Source organism: Corvus kubaryi, unplaced genomic scaffold (genome assembly GCF_017639235.1).
Source record: "Corvus kubaryi isolate FWS band 111438036 unplaced genomic scaffold, C.kubaryi_AGA036_p1.0 37367, whole genome shotgun sequence".
Classification (NCBI taxonomy): domain Eukaryota; kingdom Metazoa; phylum Chordata; class Aves; order Passeriformes; family Corvidae; genus Corvus; species Corvus kubaryi.
The window spans coordinates 5957731-5979210 of NW_024581119.1; the positions used below are offsets into that span (position 1 = coordinate 5957731).

The window sequence follows — 21480 nt, forward strand, 5'->3', positions numbered from 1 at the left end:
TTCCTAGGGCCAGCACCGGGCTCTGCTCCCTCAGCCGAGCGTTCCTATCGCCAGCCGAGCTCTGCCCCCACGGCTGCCCCGAGCGCCGCGTCCACGCTGCCCATTTCATGCTCAGTTGGCACCGCAGAGAAAGCCGTGCTGTGCCTCCCGCTGCCGCTCGCTCTCTCATTGGAAAGGTCCCGCGGGACGAGCCGTGGAGTTCAGCGGGAGCCAAGAGAAACAGGGAAGCAGGGAATGCATGCAGGGATTGTGCTCAGCGCGGCACACGAGAGGCTGCACAGCCCCAGAGCAGAGCAAAGCAATGACAGCAGCTGCCAGCACACGTCTGAGAGCCAGCACAGTCCGGGGAAGGATTCCTCATGTCCCTGCTTTCCCACTGCTGCCGGCCGGCTCCGGGCTACAGCTCCATGAAATTCCCCTGCAGCCCCTGCAGCCCGCAGGCTGGAGCAGTGCAGGATGCGCGCCCAGCGCCGGGGCACAGCGGGGCTCTGCTCACTGCACAGTCCCCACACAAAACAAGTGCTCGATGATGAAAAGTTTGCTGTCAAAGCCTTCCCTGGCCGGTGAACAGCCTGGACACGTCTGTGTGCGACACAGAATGAATGAGACTCATCTGCAACATCCAATATTGCAGATCATTATTCACTGGCTGGGTTTTATCATTCAGCACCTGAGACCCCATCAACACTAAGAGAGAGGTCACCTTCCCCACAGACCCAAAAACTTGGGTTCAATGTGGGTTTCAATTTTTAAATTTGAGTGGTAATTTAACTGAGCGATTATTCTGATGAACACCACACCAATGTGCTACTGCAATTCCACAACACTTCTGCCAGTCCAGAATATCCAAGCTCAGTCCTTTCTATGGAGAAAGAGGCATTTTGGGAATCACTGGCCATGGAAGTGGTTCTATCCCGGCCAGCCCACCCCTGCCTGGTGATGATTGACCACCAAAGGGAGGAAATGCCATTAACTCTCTTTTCTCTGTGAACTCCAGGGTAATATGGAAATATTAAGATCTGACACTTTCCCAGCACAACCTCGTGCTTTCATTACATTTGGTCACAGAGGTCCCTTGTCAAATTCAGGTGTAATTTTGCAGTCCAAGTCAGGGAAGTTTTAGAACAAAGTCAGTTCTCAAAAGCTGCAGGTCCCAGTCAGAGCCTTCATCTTCCACAAGCCAAGAAGAGCTTTTACCCTGAGTATGTCAGAAGTCAGACCTGTATTTCACTTACTATTTTACTGTAGATGATGCTCTGTTTGAGACTGTCAGTGTCAGAGATGGGCTGGGCAGCCCAAAAATGCCAGGGAATGATCACCTCAAAGTTCATGTTTTAAGTCTGCAGAGAACAGATTTTCCAAGTCTCTTGCCCACTTGGCAGATTTATTTCTGTATCAACACAGGGAGGGGACAGAGAGTTCTGCCCCTTCCAGCCCTGATACCGCTGCTCCTGCCCATGGGCAGTTCTCCAAATTTTCCCCATTTGTTGCCTACCCTGACAACAACTTCAATCTATTTTATGTGTCCCTTGTCCATATCCTACATGATAAACACCCTTGAGGCCTAAAAAGCATCTTCACGTGGCTGTGAAGACAATTAATCAGCTTTTCTTCCTCACAAATGTCGAGTGTAGCACAGCACAGTGCAGGAACATACATTTTTAAGGCAGTAAAATGGATTTTTACAATAGGAACATAAACTTTTCAAGCCTTCTTCATCAGCTGATAGCAATTTCCTCCTCTTCAAAGTTTCTCTTTGTTCTTTCAGCTCTGAAAATACCCCCAAGAATTTTTAATGCTCAATGCAAGCTGTCTAAAGAACTGAAAACTAGCATTGTTAGAAAGAAACTCTATTTCTTTCCTACCCAATGCCCAATTTCTCCCAAACCTTGGAAATTTCCTGTCCACTAAACTGTCAAGAAGGCCTTTAACTGTTACACTGGAAAATGTGCCACTGGTTGCTGTATTTTCAGGTATGACAAGCTGGGAAAATTTATGAGATGGCTTCTCATATCCCCAAATAAGTGAGACTGTGGGGTGCTGCAGCACAAAGAAATAAACATTTAGGGAATGTTTATGAAGGAAATCAGTGCCTATAAATTACACAGCTTGGGCCACCCCTGGAGCAGCCTTATTTAGTGCAAACAGGGTATAATCAGCAAGAATGAGCCTTCCATGTGCTGCTCTCCCCTCAGGGTCCCTCAGTCCATCTGATTCCAAATCCCCTCCTGCACCTGGTTGTTTCTGATAAAATCAGAAAGCAATTCCTGACACAGAGTTGGTGCCACTACACATCACTATGTGCAGCCTGGCCTGTCATGGACAAAGGGATTAGAGAAAGTGACAATGAAGAAAATCTTTTCTGAGGATGGAAACATATTTGCTGAGGCCAGAAGCAGCCTGAAATGACCTGTAAGAGGCAAGAGAGGGATGTCTTGAGTGTGGTCCCTACCACACACTATCACAGAATCATTAAGGTTAGAAAAGACCTCCAAGACATCAAGTCCAACCTTTGAGTGAAGAATCAGCATTTACGGTTTATAAACACATGGAGCTGGAAAGGATCTTACCTGTGTAAGACCAGCCTCATTACAAATTTTGCTCCTTCTGATAAACAAGTTCTGGTACTTGATCACGTAATTCCTACCAGAGAGCTGATTTCCTTCTAAGTGGGAAAAAACCCACCAGCAAATAATCAAAATATTCTCATTCCCTCTACTGACAAATCACATTTTAACCAGCCACGATATGGACTACTCTCTAAATTAATTTGAGTTCATTAAATGAAATCATTGCTCTCATCCTCACAAACAACATCCAGCTCTCACTGGCACATGCAGATCAGAAGCCTGCTTGAATTTCCAATTCTGAAATAATTTCCCTTTGATCTCCTTGCTGCTGTGGGTGTTTATAGACTCAGGGATGAGCTGAGGCAGTTTGGGAGTGCACACAATGTGCTTTACACCCCACCAGGTTGGTGTCTCCAGTGTGAAGTTCTGTAGAGGAACAAAGCAAAATTTTCCTTGAATTTGCCTCAACTCTTTCCCAGAAGAAACCACCACCAAATCCAAGAGCTTCCCAGGAACCCAAGGCCAGAGGATCATGCAGGAGTCACACTGTGTATCCTGTGACAAACCCTTACCAGCACCCACAACACCCCAGCACCAGGCACTCGCTGTCCCCTCGCCCCACAGGGCTGAATTGAGCAGGTAACTAAAAATTGCTTGGCTGCAAACCAACCTCTGTTTCCAACAGAAATTCCCATCAAACTGCCAATCCAGCCCTGCAGAACCAGCAAACCCAGGCTGTCTCCAGAGGAAACCACCTTCAGTCACTGGCTGCTGGACCCTGGTGGCTGCAATGCCAGACACGTGAGAAAGGCCCCTGGATACTCCTGGCACATGTGGCCACCCTCCTGTGTCAGTCCTTCCAGCACAGCTGTGCCCCCACAGGGCAGAGCAAATGCCTTCCACATCCCTGCTCAAAGCAAAGCTCACTCAGCTAATGATGGGTTACAGCCACACTTGACATGGCTGGAACACAGGAACTTCAGGGCTCTGGCACAGTGGGTAATTTAAAAAAGAATATAAATGCCCCTGACCTTCCAGCTCTCCACAAAATACACATTTTTCAAAGTCCTGAGCCAAATCTGGAGCATTTCAAACCCTCTGAATGGCTCCAATTTAATTTGTTGTTGTTTGGGTCTGTGTTGATTAACACATGTAAATAAAGGCAGCTGGTGTTACCTCTCTCTTTTTCCATTTCACACTCTATTAAAGCCTGGTTTCACAATTAATTGAAAGCAAGGGAGATTATTCAGAAATGAATCCTCTCTGGCAGGTCTAGTCAAAACCTGGGGAGACCCAGCTCCCCTCCTGGCAGCATCCAGAATCCAACATCTTGGATACCACACAACGACACCAAAACAGTGCTGGAAAAGGAAATCAAACCCCTCATGTTGCACATTCCTCAGCACAGGAGAGGGGAGGATTCTTCTGTCCTCCTGGCAGGAAAACTGTATTTGTTCATGTGCAGATTTTAAGAGACCAAAGTACCAATGAAGACGGAATGAAGAAATGCTTCTCCTGCACCCAAACTATCCAAAAACAGGGCCCAAGGAACAGCCCAGCCATGTTCAAATGCCTCCAGCTTGCTGCAGGAGGGATTTGCCTCAGTGTGGAATCAGAACTGTAGCTCAGGAGCCATGAAAGCACAGCAGTAACAACTGGATATAAATACCTGACAACCTCTGGACATGCTCTGAACCCCAAAAACTCATTTATGACACATGGATAAATTGTACAAAGTCAGCCCATGACCACAGAAATCTCCTCCTTGGACTGCCTCACGGTTTCTCCTGCCCTTTTCTACACCCCAGCCCATCCCCACACCCAAGAAACCCCAAGGAAGCACCAAGATGAGAATTCTGAAGTTCACAATGCTAGAATTTTATCAAAACCATCTCCACCAAATCATAAACTCATCAAATCCCAGAGTGGTTTGGGCTGGAAGGGACATGGAATCCCATCTCATCCCAGGGGCAGGGACACCTGCCACTATCCCAGGTTGCTCCAAGCACTGTGCAACCACTTGGACACTTCCAGGGATGGGGCAGCCACAGTTTCTCCAGGCAGAAATGCATCTGTTTGGAATTAGATGCAGGCAGGAGACCGCTGCTGTGCTGAATTTGCAGAGCAGGGCAATCCTGAGAGCCCTGTGCACACTAGATGGCATTGCACTACAAACTATGTCAGGGACCAGGACAGGATCCTGGGTCCTGAACAGCAGCACAATCATCCTCCTGCTCCCAGAGCCCCGGGTTTTCCTGAGAGCACAGCCCAGCCGAACTGGGTGAATATTTACAGGGTCAAGACAATGGAGATGGCTCTGGAAGAGGAACCAGCACTTGGTGGCTTCAGGCTAAAACAAAGAGGCAATTAAATTAAAGAACCTGCCTGATTTATTAATTTATGTAAAAGAGAAGTGGCCTTGCCACAAAACAAAGCATCTTTCCTTTCACTGTCTTCCCCTGGACCAAGCAGGATTCTTCCCTCGGCTGTTGCCAATCAATGTGCACAGCCTCAGCCCCTGTCAGCCTGCGAGGGGACCATAATTTATATTTATTTGGCTCATTCAAGAACCACTTACACAGAAAAGCCACATGAACACACCAGGAATGAGGTTTTCTCCAGTGTTTGTCCATCATTTTTTCACAGATTGAGTTTATGTGCTGGTGACACAGATGAGGATATAAACCACTCGAATCCATAACACGTGGTTTAAGTTTATTGAGAAGTGTATTCATCCACAGTCAAAAAAATAAGACTAAGGCAGTGAATATGATTTTTTATACCGCTCTGTAAGATGTATACAGTTTTTATCTTCCTGCATATAGCATTTCATAAAACTGCTGACTTTCAAGGAAAGTGCATTAAAATCACAAAGTCTTTTTTTTCTCTGAGCTCCAAAATCCATTACATTCTGTGGGAGGCCAGTGACAGTTTTACTCATAGTCTACTTTTCCATTTGCTGGAAACAAGCACATTATTCCTCTGAGGGAACTGAAAATTGATACAGCCCTGTCATTCCAAGCTATTAGTCTCCTACTCACTTCTTCTGTTTTCTCCCCCAATAAATCAATATTAACTTCTTTTTTTCCACACTGATAAGAATCAAAGTCACTGGAAAAATGCCTTATATACCCGACATATCAGCAGGAGTGCCAAGGGAGAAGAAAAAACAACACAGAACTCCCAGCAACAGTAATTTTGATGGAGGGAAGAGTGCTGTGGCAATGAGCAGCTTAACTGGCTTAAGGGAGTCATTGATCCTGTCTCACTGTCACAGATTCTAAGCACCTTTTCTACTCCAAGTGCAGCTACATTTATGCTGTGATTTCTCAGCCTCCTGTCATCCACAGAGAGGTATTTGTATCCGAACTGTGCTGTGCTGAGTAAGATTTGGGATTTTTCATGTGCAGAGAAGCAGGGCCAAGAACTGAACTCCTGAAGCAAAGGCCAGAAACACAACTCACCAAAGCACACAAGGGAAAAACAAACGTGCCCTGGAGAGCCTTGGCGCAGGAGCCTGGCGGTACCATGTGTGGAGGTGCAGGATGTGAACAGAGCTGAATTCCCATTAGGAAGGGCACTCCTGGCTCTCCTGGAAGCAATTCTGCTGGAGCACAGCCCCACCAGACCCTCCCACAAGCAGGGCTCGGTGCTGGGCGAGGAAGGCTGGAGGAAGCAACACCAGCTTTCCAGACACTCCAAAGGTGGGACACTCTCCCCTCCCAGCATCAAACACCTTGCTGCAGGAGGGATTTGCCTCAGTGTGGAATCAGAACTGTAGCTCAGGAGCCATGAAAGCACAGCAGTAACAACTGGATATAAATACCTGACAACCTCTGGACATGCTCTGAACCCCAAAAACTCATTTATGACACATGGATAAATTGTACAAAGTCAGCCCATGACCACAGAAACCTCCTCCTTGGACTGCCTCATGGTTTCTCCTGCCCTTTTCTACACCCCAGCCCATCCCCGCGCCCAAGAAACCCCAAGGAAGCACCAAGATGAGAATTCTGAAGACTGGAAGTTCACGATGCTAAAATTTTATCAAAACCATCTCCACCAAATCATAAACTCATCAAATCCCAGAGTGGTTTAGGCTGGAAGGGACATGGAATCCCATCACATTCCACATCTTTCACTATCCCAGGTTGCTCCAAGCACTGTCCAACCACTTGGACACCTCCAGGGATGTGGTGTCCAGAACCCCTCTGGGAAATGACAACAAAATGTGCTTTTTCAAATGATGAAGAAGGGTCTGGAAATAAGAACAAATATTGCTGGCCCAACTTGCACAGGTTTATCTTTGCAGAGTGTGCAGGGTCTCCAAAAGCCTTGTCCATCAAAAATGAACGTCCCTGCCAGCCTGCAGTGGCTGACACCCAAAGCTGACACATCCCACCCACACCTGTCTGAGCAGGAACCTGCAGCACAAGGCCGAGGCAGAAGGCAGCGGGGGGAGATCAGCGTCACCACAGCCACACCTGGGAACTCCTTCCCCATGGTTTATTATCTGGCTCAACACCAACTTCTCTTGCTGACAAGAGCAGCAGCAAATGAAGGAAAATCATCTCCCCTTACCTGGCAGGAGGAAGCGATAAAAGCTGAGGGGAAACTTATTGCATTTCCTCCCATGACCCCACAAGTGGGAAAGATCAACAGCCACTCGAGTGGACAAACCAGGCTGTGTGAAAGCCAGCCCTGCTGGCACTGAGGCTGTGCCTACATTCCCTGGCATGAAGCAAAGGTTGGGCTGTGACCAAACTGACTCCTGGATGCACTTTGAGAGAACACAGCCACAGCAAGAGCACTTCCCAATAAAGCCCTTCAGCTTCCCACTCTGCCAGACGTGAGCTGGGGAAGGTTGCAAGCAGGATTTTGTGTGTCCATGCATGAGAAATACCTCAAATCTTCACATCTCCAATCTCCCCCATCCTGCTTTTTTACCCAAAGAAATAAAAAGTCCTTGTCCCACAGCTGGGACAAATCTGACAGATGTTTTGTAACCCACTTGCATTTTTGTACAACTTGAGCAAGTGCTAAACATGGAACGGACTCGATGGAAGCTCTTCCCTCAGCTAAAGGGGGAAAGGGGTCTGGAAAATGAGTGGGAGAGCTACGTGGCCAAACTGATTTTCTAAAACAAAAGCTTTTCTAGGAGTAGAACCCAAAACTTCCCCTCTTAGCTGAATGTTGCATAAAAACTTCAGCCAGACTAAAAGTATCTGGCATTAACAGGAAACTCACAGGTCTGGGCTCTATTGCATCTCCTCATCTCTTCCCGTGCACAAACACATCCACACACGTGGTCCTGTCTCCTGCTGCTCACAAATCCCCATCCCCACAGCTCCAGCACATCTGCCCGTGTCACACCTCACCAGCAGCTGTGCTGGGGAACAAGGACATGCTCTGAACCCCAAAAACTCATTTATGACACATGGATAAATTAACTTCAAGGACCTGCCTGATTTATTAATTTATGTAAAAGAGAAGTGGCCTTGCCACAAAACAAAGCATCTTTCCTTTCACTGTCTTCTCCTGGACCAAGCAGGACAAGCTGTGCCCTGCACAACTTCTCCAACTGCTCTTCCTTTGAAGAAAGAGGTGCCCCAGGGAACCTGCAGGCTTTGGGCAATATTCAACTCACACAAGCATACAAAATTCAAAACATAGCTGACAAGTAATTCAGGTGTAGTGGTCTAAGAACTAAATATTTTCTACGTATTAAAAAAAAAAAAAAAGACCACACACTGCAGGTGTTTACCTGCTCTGCAAAGTAAATATTGCCCAGACTGAAGAGAAACATATATACAAGGTGCAGAACAAGCATAAATCAGTTAAGACAAGGCACCATAACCTCCCTCACACACACATACATGATGTTTTAATATGAGATTTTACGTTCATCAGAAAATCCCAGAGTTGTTTGGGTTGGAAGGGACCTTAAAGCTCACCTCATTCCACCTTCCACTAGTGCAGGCTGCCCCATCCCACCTGTAATCAATCCTACAGCTACAGGACACAGACAAATTAGGGTGGGAGGGAACTGAGTGTGTTCGTGGTGAAAACATCCAATGACATTTCCAGGAGTTAAATGATTTAAAGAAACTCCACTGGACCCCATGAAGGAAGTTCTCCAGAGTACAACCAGGTGATTATTTACACTCACAGCCACTACTGTGTGTTCAGCAGTGACAGGGATGGGGGAGAGGAGGAGGAAGAGAAAGGACTGAGACAAGGCCTGTTTCTGCCACATCCTGGGAAACTTCCAGGATTCTGACAGAGGAAACAGGATTAATGTCTTTATCATCAGTATTAACAGTCTTCCCACCGAAACAGAGATGCCCAAACCTCGGTAGAGATCCAAACAGGCACCAGTACAAGCCCTAAAATGAGTGGTTTGGTTTAGTTTTATCTCAACCCAATTAAGAAGGAAAATCTCTAAGAAGATACTGAAACATAGATGCTTCATCTGAGGCTCCACAAAACTCAGGAATTCCATAATGGTTGCTATATAAGGCTCCAGCCTCTCTAATTTTGGCAAAAGGCACTTCCCAGCAAACACAAAGCTGCTCTAACTCAGGCAGTAAGAATAAAACAATTGACACTACTGTCACTGATTTTCAGTGCTGAAACGAGATTCGTTTGGGAAAGAGACTGAAATTATCATATTGAAATCTTAGGTCTTAAGCAATTATGGGATAAACTCAAGTTTCTTGAAACAAACAAGCTTCTTCACTCTGGTTAGAAAGCCTTGAAGATACTTGTACACTGAAGGGATTGCACAGAAAAATCCCTAAGGAAAAGTGAGACTTATTTTGAAATTTTTAATCCCCACGATCTTTTATCTCATTTTATAACTTGGTGATATTATTTCTTAGAGACATTATGGTGGAAAAACTGGATTCTATTGTCAGTGGTTGGTCCTGATGATCTGGGAGGTCTTTCCAACCTCAGTGACTCTGTGTCAGACCAGGGCCATCAAACTCATGACACTGCACTGAAAAGCATCCCATGGTCTGAAATATTAATTGTAACCTGCTGACTACCAAAAAGTGAATGCAGTGGGGACTTTAGAGCTTTTCTGGTCAGTCACAAGATGCCAAAGTTGGATTCCTCCTAAATTTTGCCTAGAAGTGAAGCTCTTGGTTCACTAAATAAGCCCCAGTCAGGACTCACAGCCTGTCAGTGGGGTACAACACACAATCCTCTGGAGTAAGGAGAGAAGGGCCAGGAAAATCAGACTCTCCTGAAGCCAGGAACAGTGTGCCATCCAACCTCCCACATCCCCTGACACTCCACACCAAGAGCACTTCATCAGCACTGGCTTTTTTCCAGGGGTTACATGTAAATGTACAGCAACCCCACAGACAGGCCAGCTGGAAAACACGAAGCTGTATTTTCCAGAACACAAGTACACACAGGAATTACCCCGTTACTTGCCTGTCACAGGTTATTTATGTCCTGTGCAAAAGCACTACATCCTGTATGGATCCAAAATGCCAGGGAAGGGAGAAAAATGCTTTCACAGACAAAAAAATGCAGCTTCTGTATGTTGACTCAGTGAAGGGCAGCAAGAACAGCACAAAAAAATGCCTGAAATTCATGGTATTAAAGAAATTACCTTGGAAACCTTTAATAAATAGGATGAGCTTTAATTTTGTGAAGTAGTTTGCAAACAGTGTCTTGGTTTTTTTGATCCATGTGTCAAAATCTTAATTGGTTGTGTCCAGAGGATGGACTTGAAGAGTTAAAAACCTCCAGAGAATGAACTTGAAGAATTACAGGATTAACTGCATAAAGGGTCACAGACAGATCTGTAACTGTTTTCATTTTTAATTTAGAAAATTCTGCCAAAATGCCAGAGGCAGGAGATAAAATAGTAGAGATGTGAAAAGAATATTTTCACCTTTAAATTTCCCAGATGACAGTTCAGGGAAGGTGGGTTGTGGACAACTCTGGTTACACTGCAAACAGGTTCACATCCTGGGAACTGCCCAAGAGCTTCTCACTGGAATTGGAATTGGGCTTTTGGTGTTTAAACATTGAATTCACTCTCCAAAGGGGTGGGTGTAACCCTGCCCCTGTGCAATGCACTCTTCAGGAGCTCCTGTTCTCCACAGAGAGGCATCACCCTGCAGCGCTGCCCTGGTCCCACAGTCTCCACATTTCAGGGGAAAAGGGTCTGTGGGACTCAATTCTTGCTGCTGTTCAAACACACAAGCACGAGGACAAGAGCCATGGCACCACCCAGCCTGGGACAGCACCCTGGGGCCACCTGGGCTGGCTCTGCTGTCACAGCAAACGTGACTCATTAACCCCAACGATGCTCATTAGCCCAGGTTACACGGCAGAGCCCTTCAATCACCAGGCGAGGGAAGCAGTGGTGACAATGACAAATTTGGGACTTCACAGAGGACAGCTCTGCTTCACACACCAGGACAGGCACAGGAGTTGGACCTGGTGATCCCTGGGGGCCCCTTTCAGGGTATTCCGTGATTCTATGGAAAAACAGAACCTTTCCAGAACAAGCTCCCAGGCTGCTCCATACTGGGGACAAATGAGATATGCAAACCTTTATTTTGCTTTCTAATATTGGTATTTCAATTCAGCTTTGTACTAATAACTTAGTCATTTCCAAGAGAATATAATGAAATAATGAATTACCGACCGTTCTGTGTAAAATAAACATTCCTCTACAGCAAACACTGCTACAATAACTTGTCTAAATGAGCACACAAAGGATGTAAAATGCTCCAGCCCTTCCCACAGCTCAAACCACCTTCAGCCATGGGACCAAGCACATTTAAGTGTGAACAAACTGTGGTGGAACCCTGGAGCACACACACAGAGCCTACAAACCTCACAGCACAGGGACGTGCTGTCATCCAGATTCATTATTAATTCTGCAAGCAATTCAGCTTCTTGTTACTGTTGCAGACACAGTTTTGTTTCCAGGGGCTGCTTTATCCTTACTCTGATCATCACAATTTGCAAGACACAGACACTCGTAATCCTAACAGAAAACACATCATCCACACCCCTTAGTTGTTTTTGTAATGGGAAAATAAACCATTCATCCATATGATGCACCACGAAGAATTAGAAGAGCATGTGGGTATTTTGTTGTTAAAAATCCAAGTCTTCCCTCTCCCCTGGGTTATCTTAAAATCATAAATGGTAAATTTGGAACATTATTTTCCAGACTCTCTGAGTGAATTGATTGATGGCCAAAGTGCTGCACTTTGTGACACTGGATAGGCCTGAAAAGTTCAAGTCAGCTGGGAGAGGAAAGCAGGGCTCCAGGAGCAAACCCTCCCTGTGCCTCTGCTCAGCACGGACGCCAGCAGATCTGCAGGATCCTCTGCTGCCTTTGAACTCCACTTAGTGGAGTAGCTGGAAACTGAGGGATACAGGGAGGCTTAAAGGACTTCAAAGGGATGAGGGACCAGGGGAAATAAAGCCCAACACAGCTGTCCAGGGTGTATTCAAAGTGCTCATCAGAGCTCAGTGCTCCTGCTAAAACCCATCAGTAATTCAAAGTGTACCAGCCTCACAAGTCACTCCTCCACAAAGAGCTTCCAAATCCAATCCAGCTTTCAGTTAATTTGAAAGCAAATGGCAAAGCACAACACTGAATGAAACCTCGAGCCAGGAGACTCTGAACCAGCTCTGATGCTTCTCAAGTCTCACACCTTTTATCAAGCCTCAGTAACCCTGAGCTCCCCTCACCTCAGCAAGGCAGCACCCTCGTCCTGGTACAACATTCCCTTCCTTTCATGCAAATCCTTTCTCCCCCAAGGCTCCAGCTCCCAGTGGGTTCCCTGCCCATTCCAGCACTGCTACACCTACAATTATTGCAGGACTTAGCAAATGAAGAATTATTAAATAATTTAGCAACATTGCAAAGTGAATCCTGGGCTCAAGCTGTAGAAATAACAGAAGATGTTTTGATTTTTGAACTACTTCAAGCCGATAAATGGGAACCTGGTCCAAAATCAGTTCTGCAAGGTAAATCAGAACAATTTCTGTTGGGATCCAAACCCGGCAATGCCACCTCCCCAAGAAGTGCATTTTTCTACTCAGTTTGATTTATAACCATATTATTAAGTTTCATCAGTTTTCCAATAGAACAGAATGGATTTTAAGGCCTGTTCAAGGACTCTGAACATATATAACATATATGGTACTATGTCTTTTTATTTCCAGCTCATATAATACCGGATTTGTGGGTGTCTATTAAGGAATCATCTTCCCTTTAAATTATTACTTACATAATTCTAAGTGTGATATTGCCAAAAGTTCACTCTGCAGTCAGAGCTGTCAGTTCTGACTGCAACTCCCAAACCAAGCCCTGAGCCTCCAAAAAACATCTGATGGAGTTTGAAACACCTCTGTGCAGATCTAAACAAGCTTCTCATAAAAGCTCCTTCTGGGAAACAAACTATTTGAAAGGAAGAAATTCAGGACGGTGGTAGGGAATGTCTTGCACCTTAAAAATATGTCCCAGAGCAAGTTATTATTAATATTTCTTTTACTCATCTGGTAGGGTGGAAAGAAGAATTGCTGAGTAGAATCAAAGTTTGTTCACTTAGTTTTAAGAGATAAAAGAAGTTAAACTTTAGGGGAGGGAGTCTGGAAGAGGCAGTGAGAGAATCTCATGCTTCTCCAGGTAAGGATTTGATTTTCAAAGCCCACAGTCACACATCCACAAGTAATGGAAGCATTCCCTTTCCCTTTGATGCTTCTTTGCCAGGAAAACAGCAGCCTGAGTTTGCAGGTTCTGCTGAGAAAATGGCCAGAAATGACAAGCCAGAGGAAGTAATTGATACCTTTGGAATTCTGAGTCAAGATCAAAGAGCTCTCTGCTCTGGATGCTCAGGAAAGCCGAGGGTCAGTGCCTCGCCTGCAGGACAGGGAAGCAGGAGCCTCCACCTTCTGCTCACACCCCACAGCAAGGGATAAAATAACAAACCCATCAAAGCCCACAACCTTCTCCAAATGCCTTCCAGACATCCAGCAGTCCGTGTGGGGGGAGTGTGTGCCTGTGTGCCTGTTCCTCCTCTGAAAAAGAGAAATCTGCCTGAATCCAGACCCTTGGGAACGTTTATGTTCGCAGGAAATCCTCTGCCCAAATCTCTCTGCTGCAAGTAAAACAAACATAAGGGTAGTCTCAGCTCAGCAGATCCAGAAACACCCTCTGTGATCCCTGTGCAGAGCCCTGGCACAGGACAGCGAGCACCTCCACATGGAGCATCCCAACACCAGGAGCCCAAGGGCTTCCCCCTCCCCACAGGACAGCTGGGCACAGAACAGGCAAGGACAGGCTCGTCCTGGGCACTTCAACAGCTCTTCCCTGATTTTATACTGAGACAACAACCTTGAGCTCACCACACCACAGTGAGACACTGTGGTTCTGAGTGAAGCAGTGCTGATGTTCCAAGACTGGAAATTACCTAGAAACCAGATCATGGAACCACCACAAGGAACAGGTCACAAGGCTCAGGACACAGAGCACACCTGGAGACAGAGGTGGAGCAGGTCTGGTGTGCTCAAACCCTCAGCAGAAAGACGTCAAAGCCAAGACAGTCAGCAAATGTTGCAGGATCAGGTTATATCCTGTTATGATAGACACAGAACTACAGAACCCCAGAAAGGTTTGGCTTGAAAGGGACATCCAACCCAAAAGCTCATCCAGTCCCACCCCCTCCCCTGGGCAGGGACACCTCCCACTATCCCAGGTTGCTCTGTCCAGCCCGGCTTTCAACACTTCCAGGGATGGGGCAGCCACAGCTTCTCTGGGCACCCCGTGCCAGGGCCTCAGCACCCTCCCAGGGAGGAATTTCTCTCAACATCCCATCCCTCCCTCCCTCTGTCAGTTATCCCAGCCCTGCTCCTTCAGCAGGGAATGAATGAACACTTTCCTAGGGCAGGGCACCCACCCCAGGGAAAGCTGAGCTGATGAATGAACATTTAACACCCCCAGCCTGCCTTGCTGCCCCCGAGCTGCCAACGCTGCCATCAACCCTCCGAGCTCTGGCACCCGAGCAGGGTCTGAACAAACTGCCCTTGCTGTAGGCAGGTACAGTTTAAACAGGATGGGAATGTTCCCACAGAAGTTTGGTTTCACAGCTCATCCGTCCTCCAGCTTGCCAAACCTCCACGGGAGGGGAAACACAGAGCCCTGCTCCTGTAAATCTCAGGGATCATATCTACAAGGCAGTTATTAAATCACTGCAGCCTGGCATGCTGGCAGATCCATGAGCCCAGCATTACGCTGCATTTTAACACCATTCCTGGTAACAGCATGGCTGGCTACACACAGAAACAGAAGGGATTTCATCTCCCTCCAAACACTACCGAAGCAGGGATTATTTTTCTGGAGCCCACAGAATTTTTTCAAGTTATAACATATTTTAATTATATGGACAATACAGCTTTCCGTTCTTTTCAGGTCGTTAAACTGCAGGGAAGAAAAATTTTCCAACACAACTCTGTTCCAGTTACTAATTAAACCAATTTTAACACTTTTCTGCAACATGTTGGTAAAGATGATTTATGGGGCTGGAAAACAGCAGGAGGTCAATGTCAAAATAACAGCTGGGCTTCTTACAGCCACTTGAAGATTTACTTATGCCATCAAATAGCCACAATGAGCCAAAAGCCCTACAATTCCACAGACAAGCTTGCTATATTTCCAGTGGTAAATGCTGCGGAAGGGAAAATAAGCTGGATTCTTGCAGGAGGTCTCTGTTTTCTGTCCCAAATGGGTCTGTTCTCCTGTGGAGATATGGATTATTCACTATAAACTCATAAAAATATCCAACCGAAAAAGGAGAAGGTAAAAAAGCCCCAAAAATACCTGTTGTACTGAATCAACAGGTTAAAATCTCATTTGCTGGTAATACCTCTTTGTGGGTTCTAGCCCACCCTTCCATGGGTACAGCTTCACAAGCATCTTTCTAAAATAAAGAACACAGATGGAATCAGACAGAGCTGATCAAGATAAATAAATCCAGGGAAATACGGAGTGAGAGGCCATTCCATGAGCAGCCAGCTGAGCAGTGCCAGCCAAAATGCCTTTCCCTTTATAAAAAAAAGATCAAGTATTGATTTCAGAACAGTCAGTCAAAGGGAGCAAAGTGTGTAAAACACCTTCAGAAAGATTTAGCAGTAAATCCACACGGGAACACCAGCCTGGATCTCCCTCCTGCCCTGTGGATCAGTTGAAGTTATCCTTCCATGACAGAACCCACGCTGGATTTCTTCCCATTTTACCAGGGGAACAAAACAGGCAACCTGGAATTTCACAGGTGTGATCTCGTTCCAGGGAAGAATTTTTCTGAGGAGCTTGTGGCAAGCTGGAAGCCAGACCAGGAAACAGCAGAATCCAAAAACTGAGATGAACTTACTTGAATATTTTCCTAACTCCTTTGGCAGCAAACACCTTGGCCCAGAGACTCCAAATTTTTAAAATCTGTTGATCTTGGCAGGAGGCTGTGCCAATTTTCAGGGAGTTGTGGCTGGAATTATTAAGCTAATAGAGGCAGTTTCCACCTACACTCTGAACAGTTGTTTTTATATACCCATGTCCTTAAAACAGCCCTTGCAACATCCCCAGCAGCACTGTGGAAGGCAATAGGAAAGAAATCACATGGAAAAGACAGGGAATGAGAAGGGAAGTCCTCGGTTTAAAGAAAGGGAACATACCAGAATCCAGCCAGGTAATTCTGGGAGGAGATTAACAGCATCCAAAGATGAAGGACTGAAAAGGGGCCTCCCTTCACACATAATCTGGGTCTGCATCTCACTCAAATATTCACAAAGCAAAACGCAGTAAAATTGTCTTTCAAAGCCCCAATACACACCAAAATTCAGGCCAATGCTTTTTACTAAGAACCTGCATCTTTTAGAGGGACTGAGGCGGGGAACTGCTGGTTTATGTTTTGCCTTTAAAAATCAGTATTTGTTCCTTCTTAAACACTTCACAAAGTGAGTGGGATAAATGATATTGCAGCCTGGAGCTACTCGTGCTGCTCCTGACTGCCATGCACTGAAAGCATCATACCCACAGAAGAGCTGGGGACAAACAAACCCTCCTGCACCACAGGCACTGAGCAGGCTTGGGATCAAACCCCTGTTCCACCTCAGGCAGACACGGAGCAGGGAGCATCCCCACCCCTGTTGTTTCCAGCTCATCCACAAGACTCCTTTTAGCTGTGGCACCTGAAACTACCCCAGCTAACCCCAGCCAAGGGCATCTGGTCAGGCTTTACCAGTTTTGTTTCCTTTGCAATCCATCTTAGGAAAAAAAAATCACAGAGACTCCTTCATAAGCACATTCCCCCCATGTTCCCCCTTCCTTGGAATATCATTAAATACAAGAAAAAAAGGCAAACCAAAAGAAGATGACCTCGAAAAGGATCTTCTCAGCAGGCTTTGCTGACAACAGGCACAGAAGGACTGAGCTGCTCTTTGCAATGTTTCTGACTCCCAAGGCATGACAGGAACATCCAATTCCAGGGGCAGAGCCCAGCTGCTGCTGGAGGCAGCCCATCAGCTTGGCTGGAGCGCTGCAGAGGCATTCCCACAGCACACAATTCCTAACAGGAATTCCTGGCAGCTGATGCCTGCGCAGGCGGAAGTGATTCTGCCTCAAATACTTCCTTTACCACTGATAACACAATTCCTGCCACTGCCCTGCCAAGGCTGAGCTGATAAGGAGAGGATCTGCAACCCAGTCCTGCTCCCACAGGGATTTATTTTTAGAAGTCAGATATTGCAAGGCAAACAGATTGTGCTGTTTGAAGGAATACTTCTGTGTCAAATGCAAGATGCTGAAGTGATATGAATGTGCATTACAGCACTTCCCTTGAGCAAATGGCTTTTGAGGGAGCAAAGAATATTACCTGGGAAGTGTGGAGCTGATCAGCTCTCCATATTCCATTACCAAAACCTACTCAGCTGAAGATAATGTCTTAATTCTTTCAAGTGAAGAACAGAGTATTTATTCCTGGCAGGAAGTAGATATTTAAGGAATTCCTAACCCCTTTTTCTCCTGTTTATATTAACGGTGTATAGCATTAAGTAAAGTAAAACCATATTTCATAGAATCACAGAATATCCTGGGTTGGGAGAGACCACAGGGATCATCCAGCCCAGCTCCTGGCCCTGCACAGACACCCCAACAATCCCACCCTGTGCACCCCTGAGAGCGTTGTCCAAACACTCCTGGAGACCTGGAGCATATCGTTTTTTAGCATAAAGTGATCGAATTACATTAATATCTTCTTAAATTATAGAAGAAATTTAACTCTGTCTCAGTCTAGAGTCAGTTCTTAATGCAAACAAAAGGATATGGGACTCTATCTCACATGTTTAAACTTGGTGAATTTGAAGCTGCCTCAATAGATCCTACAGAGTTTTGTGAGTTTGTTTCAGTTATTTACTCATAAATCTGACAGAAAATCAACAGATATAAAACAAAGTTTGCACTTGCTACATGCAAAGTGCTGCTGTTGGACAGTGTGCATTTTTACCATTTCCCAGGTGTAATTACAGACTCTTCTGCACAAATGCAATTTAACCACTTGGAAATGGCCTTCTGTTTGTACAGACATGTTTACGTAGACTTACCACCAGCGTGTTCAATCAGTGGGAACCAGGTCAAAAAAGTTAAAGGGCAGATACCTTGTATTATTTACTGAGAAGAAGCTAAATTAAGAAAAAGGTAAATTGAGAAGAAACATTGCATCTCCTCCAGAGACAGACCATGAAGAGGTTGAACCACAGTTCTGAACATTGATCCCATGTCAGACTAAAACACATCAGAGGCAGAACCTGGCTTTTCACTATAAACTAAAAATCAGTGATGCAGCCCTTAAAGTAAACACAGCAATGAACACAAGGTATTTTAGCAAAATGCCAGTGAATTTTGGGCACTGATGCAATCTGTGAGGCTGAACCTGTCGGTGCAGCTTTGACATCACTGCCTTTGCCTGGTAACCAGCAATTTCCTGGGATGCCACACGTGCCTGGCCAGCCAGCCACAGCTATGGGTAAGATCTTGCTGTTGGAAGCAGCGTGGCAGGAGATTTCTGAAGAGAAAAAGCCCCCCAAAATGCACCCAGCCTCACTAGCACGGTGCAAGGATAAATCCCTTTTTATACCTCTCAGCAATTTAATTTAAAATGATCTCATGAGGTGAAATGCCAGGCTATTAATACCTCCTGCACCATGAGACCATATTATAAGTGCATAAACGTTACAAAACAACCTGAAATTCGGCCAGGCTGTTAATAGACAGCATTACACAATTCCTGACACGGACAGATAATACTGTATTTCTCCTATGCAAATTTCTAACAGTGAATAGATTTTGAAAGCAGTTTACACCCACCACCCCTCAGATGCAACTCAGTAATTCTCTATTAGGTGCCAAGCTGTCACTTCCCATCACTCCAGCCCACTGCTATTCTCTGTTCTACCTTGGGAGCACAAAGGAGCCTCCAACTTGATTAAAATGCATGAGCCCTGTGTGAACCTATTTTTAAATCTCCCAACTAATACTGCTGTTGTATTAACAGCTTTCATTTATTTTACCATTAATATTGGCATTCTAGGGAAGTGCTGCAATGCTTTATCTTTTTGCATTTCAGCAGCAAAGCTCTTGCTCTCAAAGAGATTTTTCACCATATAAAGAAGTCCTGACACTGTGGGGATTTATCAGAAACCTTGCTTAGGAAAAGGAAGCAGTGAGAGACACAGAGGGCCTGAGTCACCTTATTTAGGCACAGATCTTGCTTTAGGTACACAAATAGCTAAATAGGTAGGGCTTTTCAGATGTGGTGGAAACAGAGCACTGACCCTACAACACACACAGAGTCTCAATTTTATGGCAGTTCTTCTCATGCTGCCACCAGCCCCTGTTTTCTTCCTGGTTTCATAGCACAGACATAGATAACAGCTCAGGGCTGAGATAACCAGTAACAGCTCAATAACCAATACCATTTTTATTTCCTGTGCTACATCCTTCCACAATTTCTGTTTTTCAGGAAGACCTCCTCTGGTTACAGCCTCTGGTCTGGTTGTGCCAGGGGACCACAGAGTAGGAGCAGGGAAAGCTGCAGGAGCAGCAGTGACACCACAAAAAGCAGTGCTAAACCACTCCTGCATGTGGGAATTTCCCACTAGAACGCGCTCCAGGAAAACCTGGAAAGGATGCATTACCTGATTTTGCTTCTGCCTCTCACAAACGTAAAAATGAACCCTGCAGGTCTGCCCTGCCCTCCCGAAAACATCCCAGGAAATGCTTAAACCCACAGAAGAACTAATTGCTGGCCATCAAAAGGATGTGCCATGCACAGCTTGTGCTCCCTCTCCAGCTGCACATTGTGCTGAACATCCCTGGATGATATATGGAGAGCTCAGAGGAGCACAGGATGTAAAAACCACACCTGTGTGGACACAGACCTGCTCCAACATAAAACTCCTCTCCAGAATGACTGAAAAATTAGTTCTGTCGAATCAGCAAATTACCAGGAGACAGAGAGCAGGGACATGGATCAGTCCTGCTGCTCCTACAGAAAATGAAAATAAAGAGCTTTCAGCAGAGTGAGGACTGCTCCTGTTTGCCCATTTCCCAGGGACCCCCACGGGAACCGAGCTCTCTGCAATCTATTTCGTGCCCAGTATTTTGTGTCACTGGCTCTGCAGAGCCCACAACACCAGAACCAATCCACTCAGAGCCACCACGTGTGAGCAACAGCAGATCCCAGCCACAAACAGGACCCAAGCTCCTTCCCAGCCGGAATTTTACAGAGACAGAGAAAAAACCCAGCTGCATAATTCTGCTTGCAAAAGTGTCAAGTACAGCAGCATGAAAGGCTGTAAATAATTCACTCAGTATTACAGGAAATGTTTTACAAATGAAAAGGTTGTAACCTCCTTTTGGCTACAAGGCTGGCAGATGCTGGAGGCATTCCTGCTCCTCTAAGTGCAGAACAAAATGCATCCTGTTTGTGAGAAACTCCTGGGTGTCAGCCCTCCCTGGAAAATGCTTCTGCCTGTATTCCTGAGGGAGGGATCACAGAGGAGCAAAGCCTGCACACTTGCAGAAATGCAGCTCAGGCTGACGAGCAGTTTCTGGTATTTTGATGACACAGCTGCTGCAATGCACAATGCAGAGCTAAGGGAAGGGGTAAATTTGATTTATTTTTATTTACATAAATACATTCACACAATTGTTTAATCACACACACATGCAAACCAAAAATACGCATGCGGTGATTACAGATGACTCAAGAATTAATGTCTGATACAGTCTTAAAACAGTGACATCAGCCAAATCCAGTGGAAATAAAACATCTCCAAGCTCAAAGGAGAGCTCCATATGACTGAGTGCAGCTTCTGCCCCAGCACATGGAAGCAATTCCAAATAAAGTCTCTACAGCTTTAACTTCTTATCACTAAACATTTGGCAACAAACCAAATAAGCCTCAGTGAGGTCCTTCTACGCCTCCCCACCGGGTCAGCCAGCAGGAAGCACAAGGTGTTTTGTGTATAAAAGAAATCCAAGACTCACCTGTATGTTGCCAAAGTCCACGTTTTCGTAGTGGAAATGTGCACACTCAGCCATCTTCGGGAAGTGCCCCTTTGTAAAGGATAACCTGGAGCACACCAAGAGCACACCATCAGATGGATGCAGATCACTCAGCAGAGATAAACCACAGGTACTGATACAAAACAACAACAACTTTCTCATCCTAAAGCCGAGGGAACACAGGGATTTGTTGATGTGATGCACCAAAACAGGGGGAAAGGAACCGAGTGCGAAAGGAAAGCTGAAATGCCAAGTGGCTTTTCCACTGCAGCCCTACAGAGCCGTGTGTGACATTCCAGCAGCACCACA

General features: G+C 45.8%; 1 protein-coding gene across 8 annotated transcripts in view; it reads right to left on the reverse strand.

Annotated features, from left to right (window-relative positions):
* The window catches only part of ARHGAP32 (Rho GTPase activating protein 32), a 237828-nt gene that overhangs the window by 108477 nt on the left and 107871 nt on the right, over positions 1 to 21480 (reverse strand). For all 8 annotated transcript variants that reach the window (XM_042034019.1, XM_042034020.1, XM_042034017.1 and 5 more), the window contains one exon: positions 21154 to 21238. In XM_042034019.1, the coding sequence (XP_041889953.1) occupies positions 21154 to 21238 (85 nt within the window). The remainder of the gene's footprint in view (positions 1 to 21153; positions 21239 to 21480) is intronic.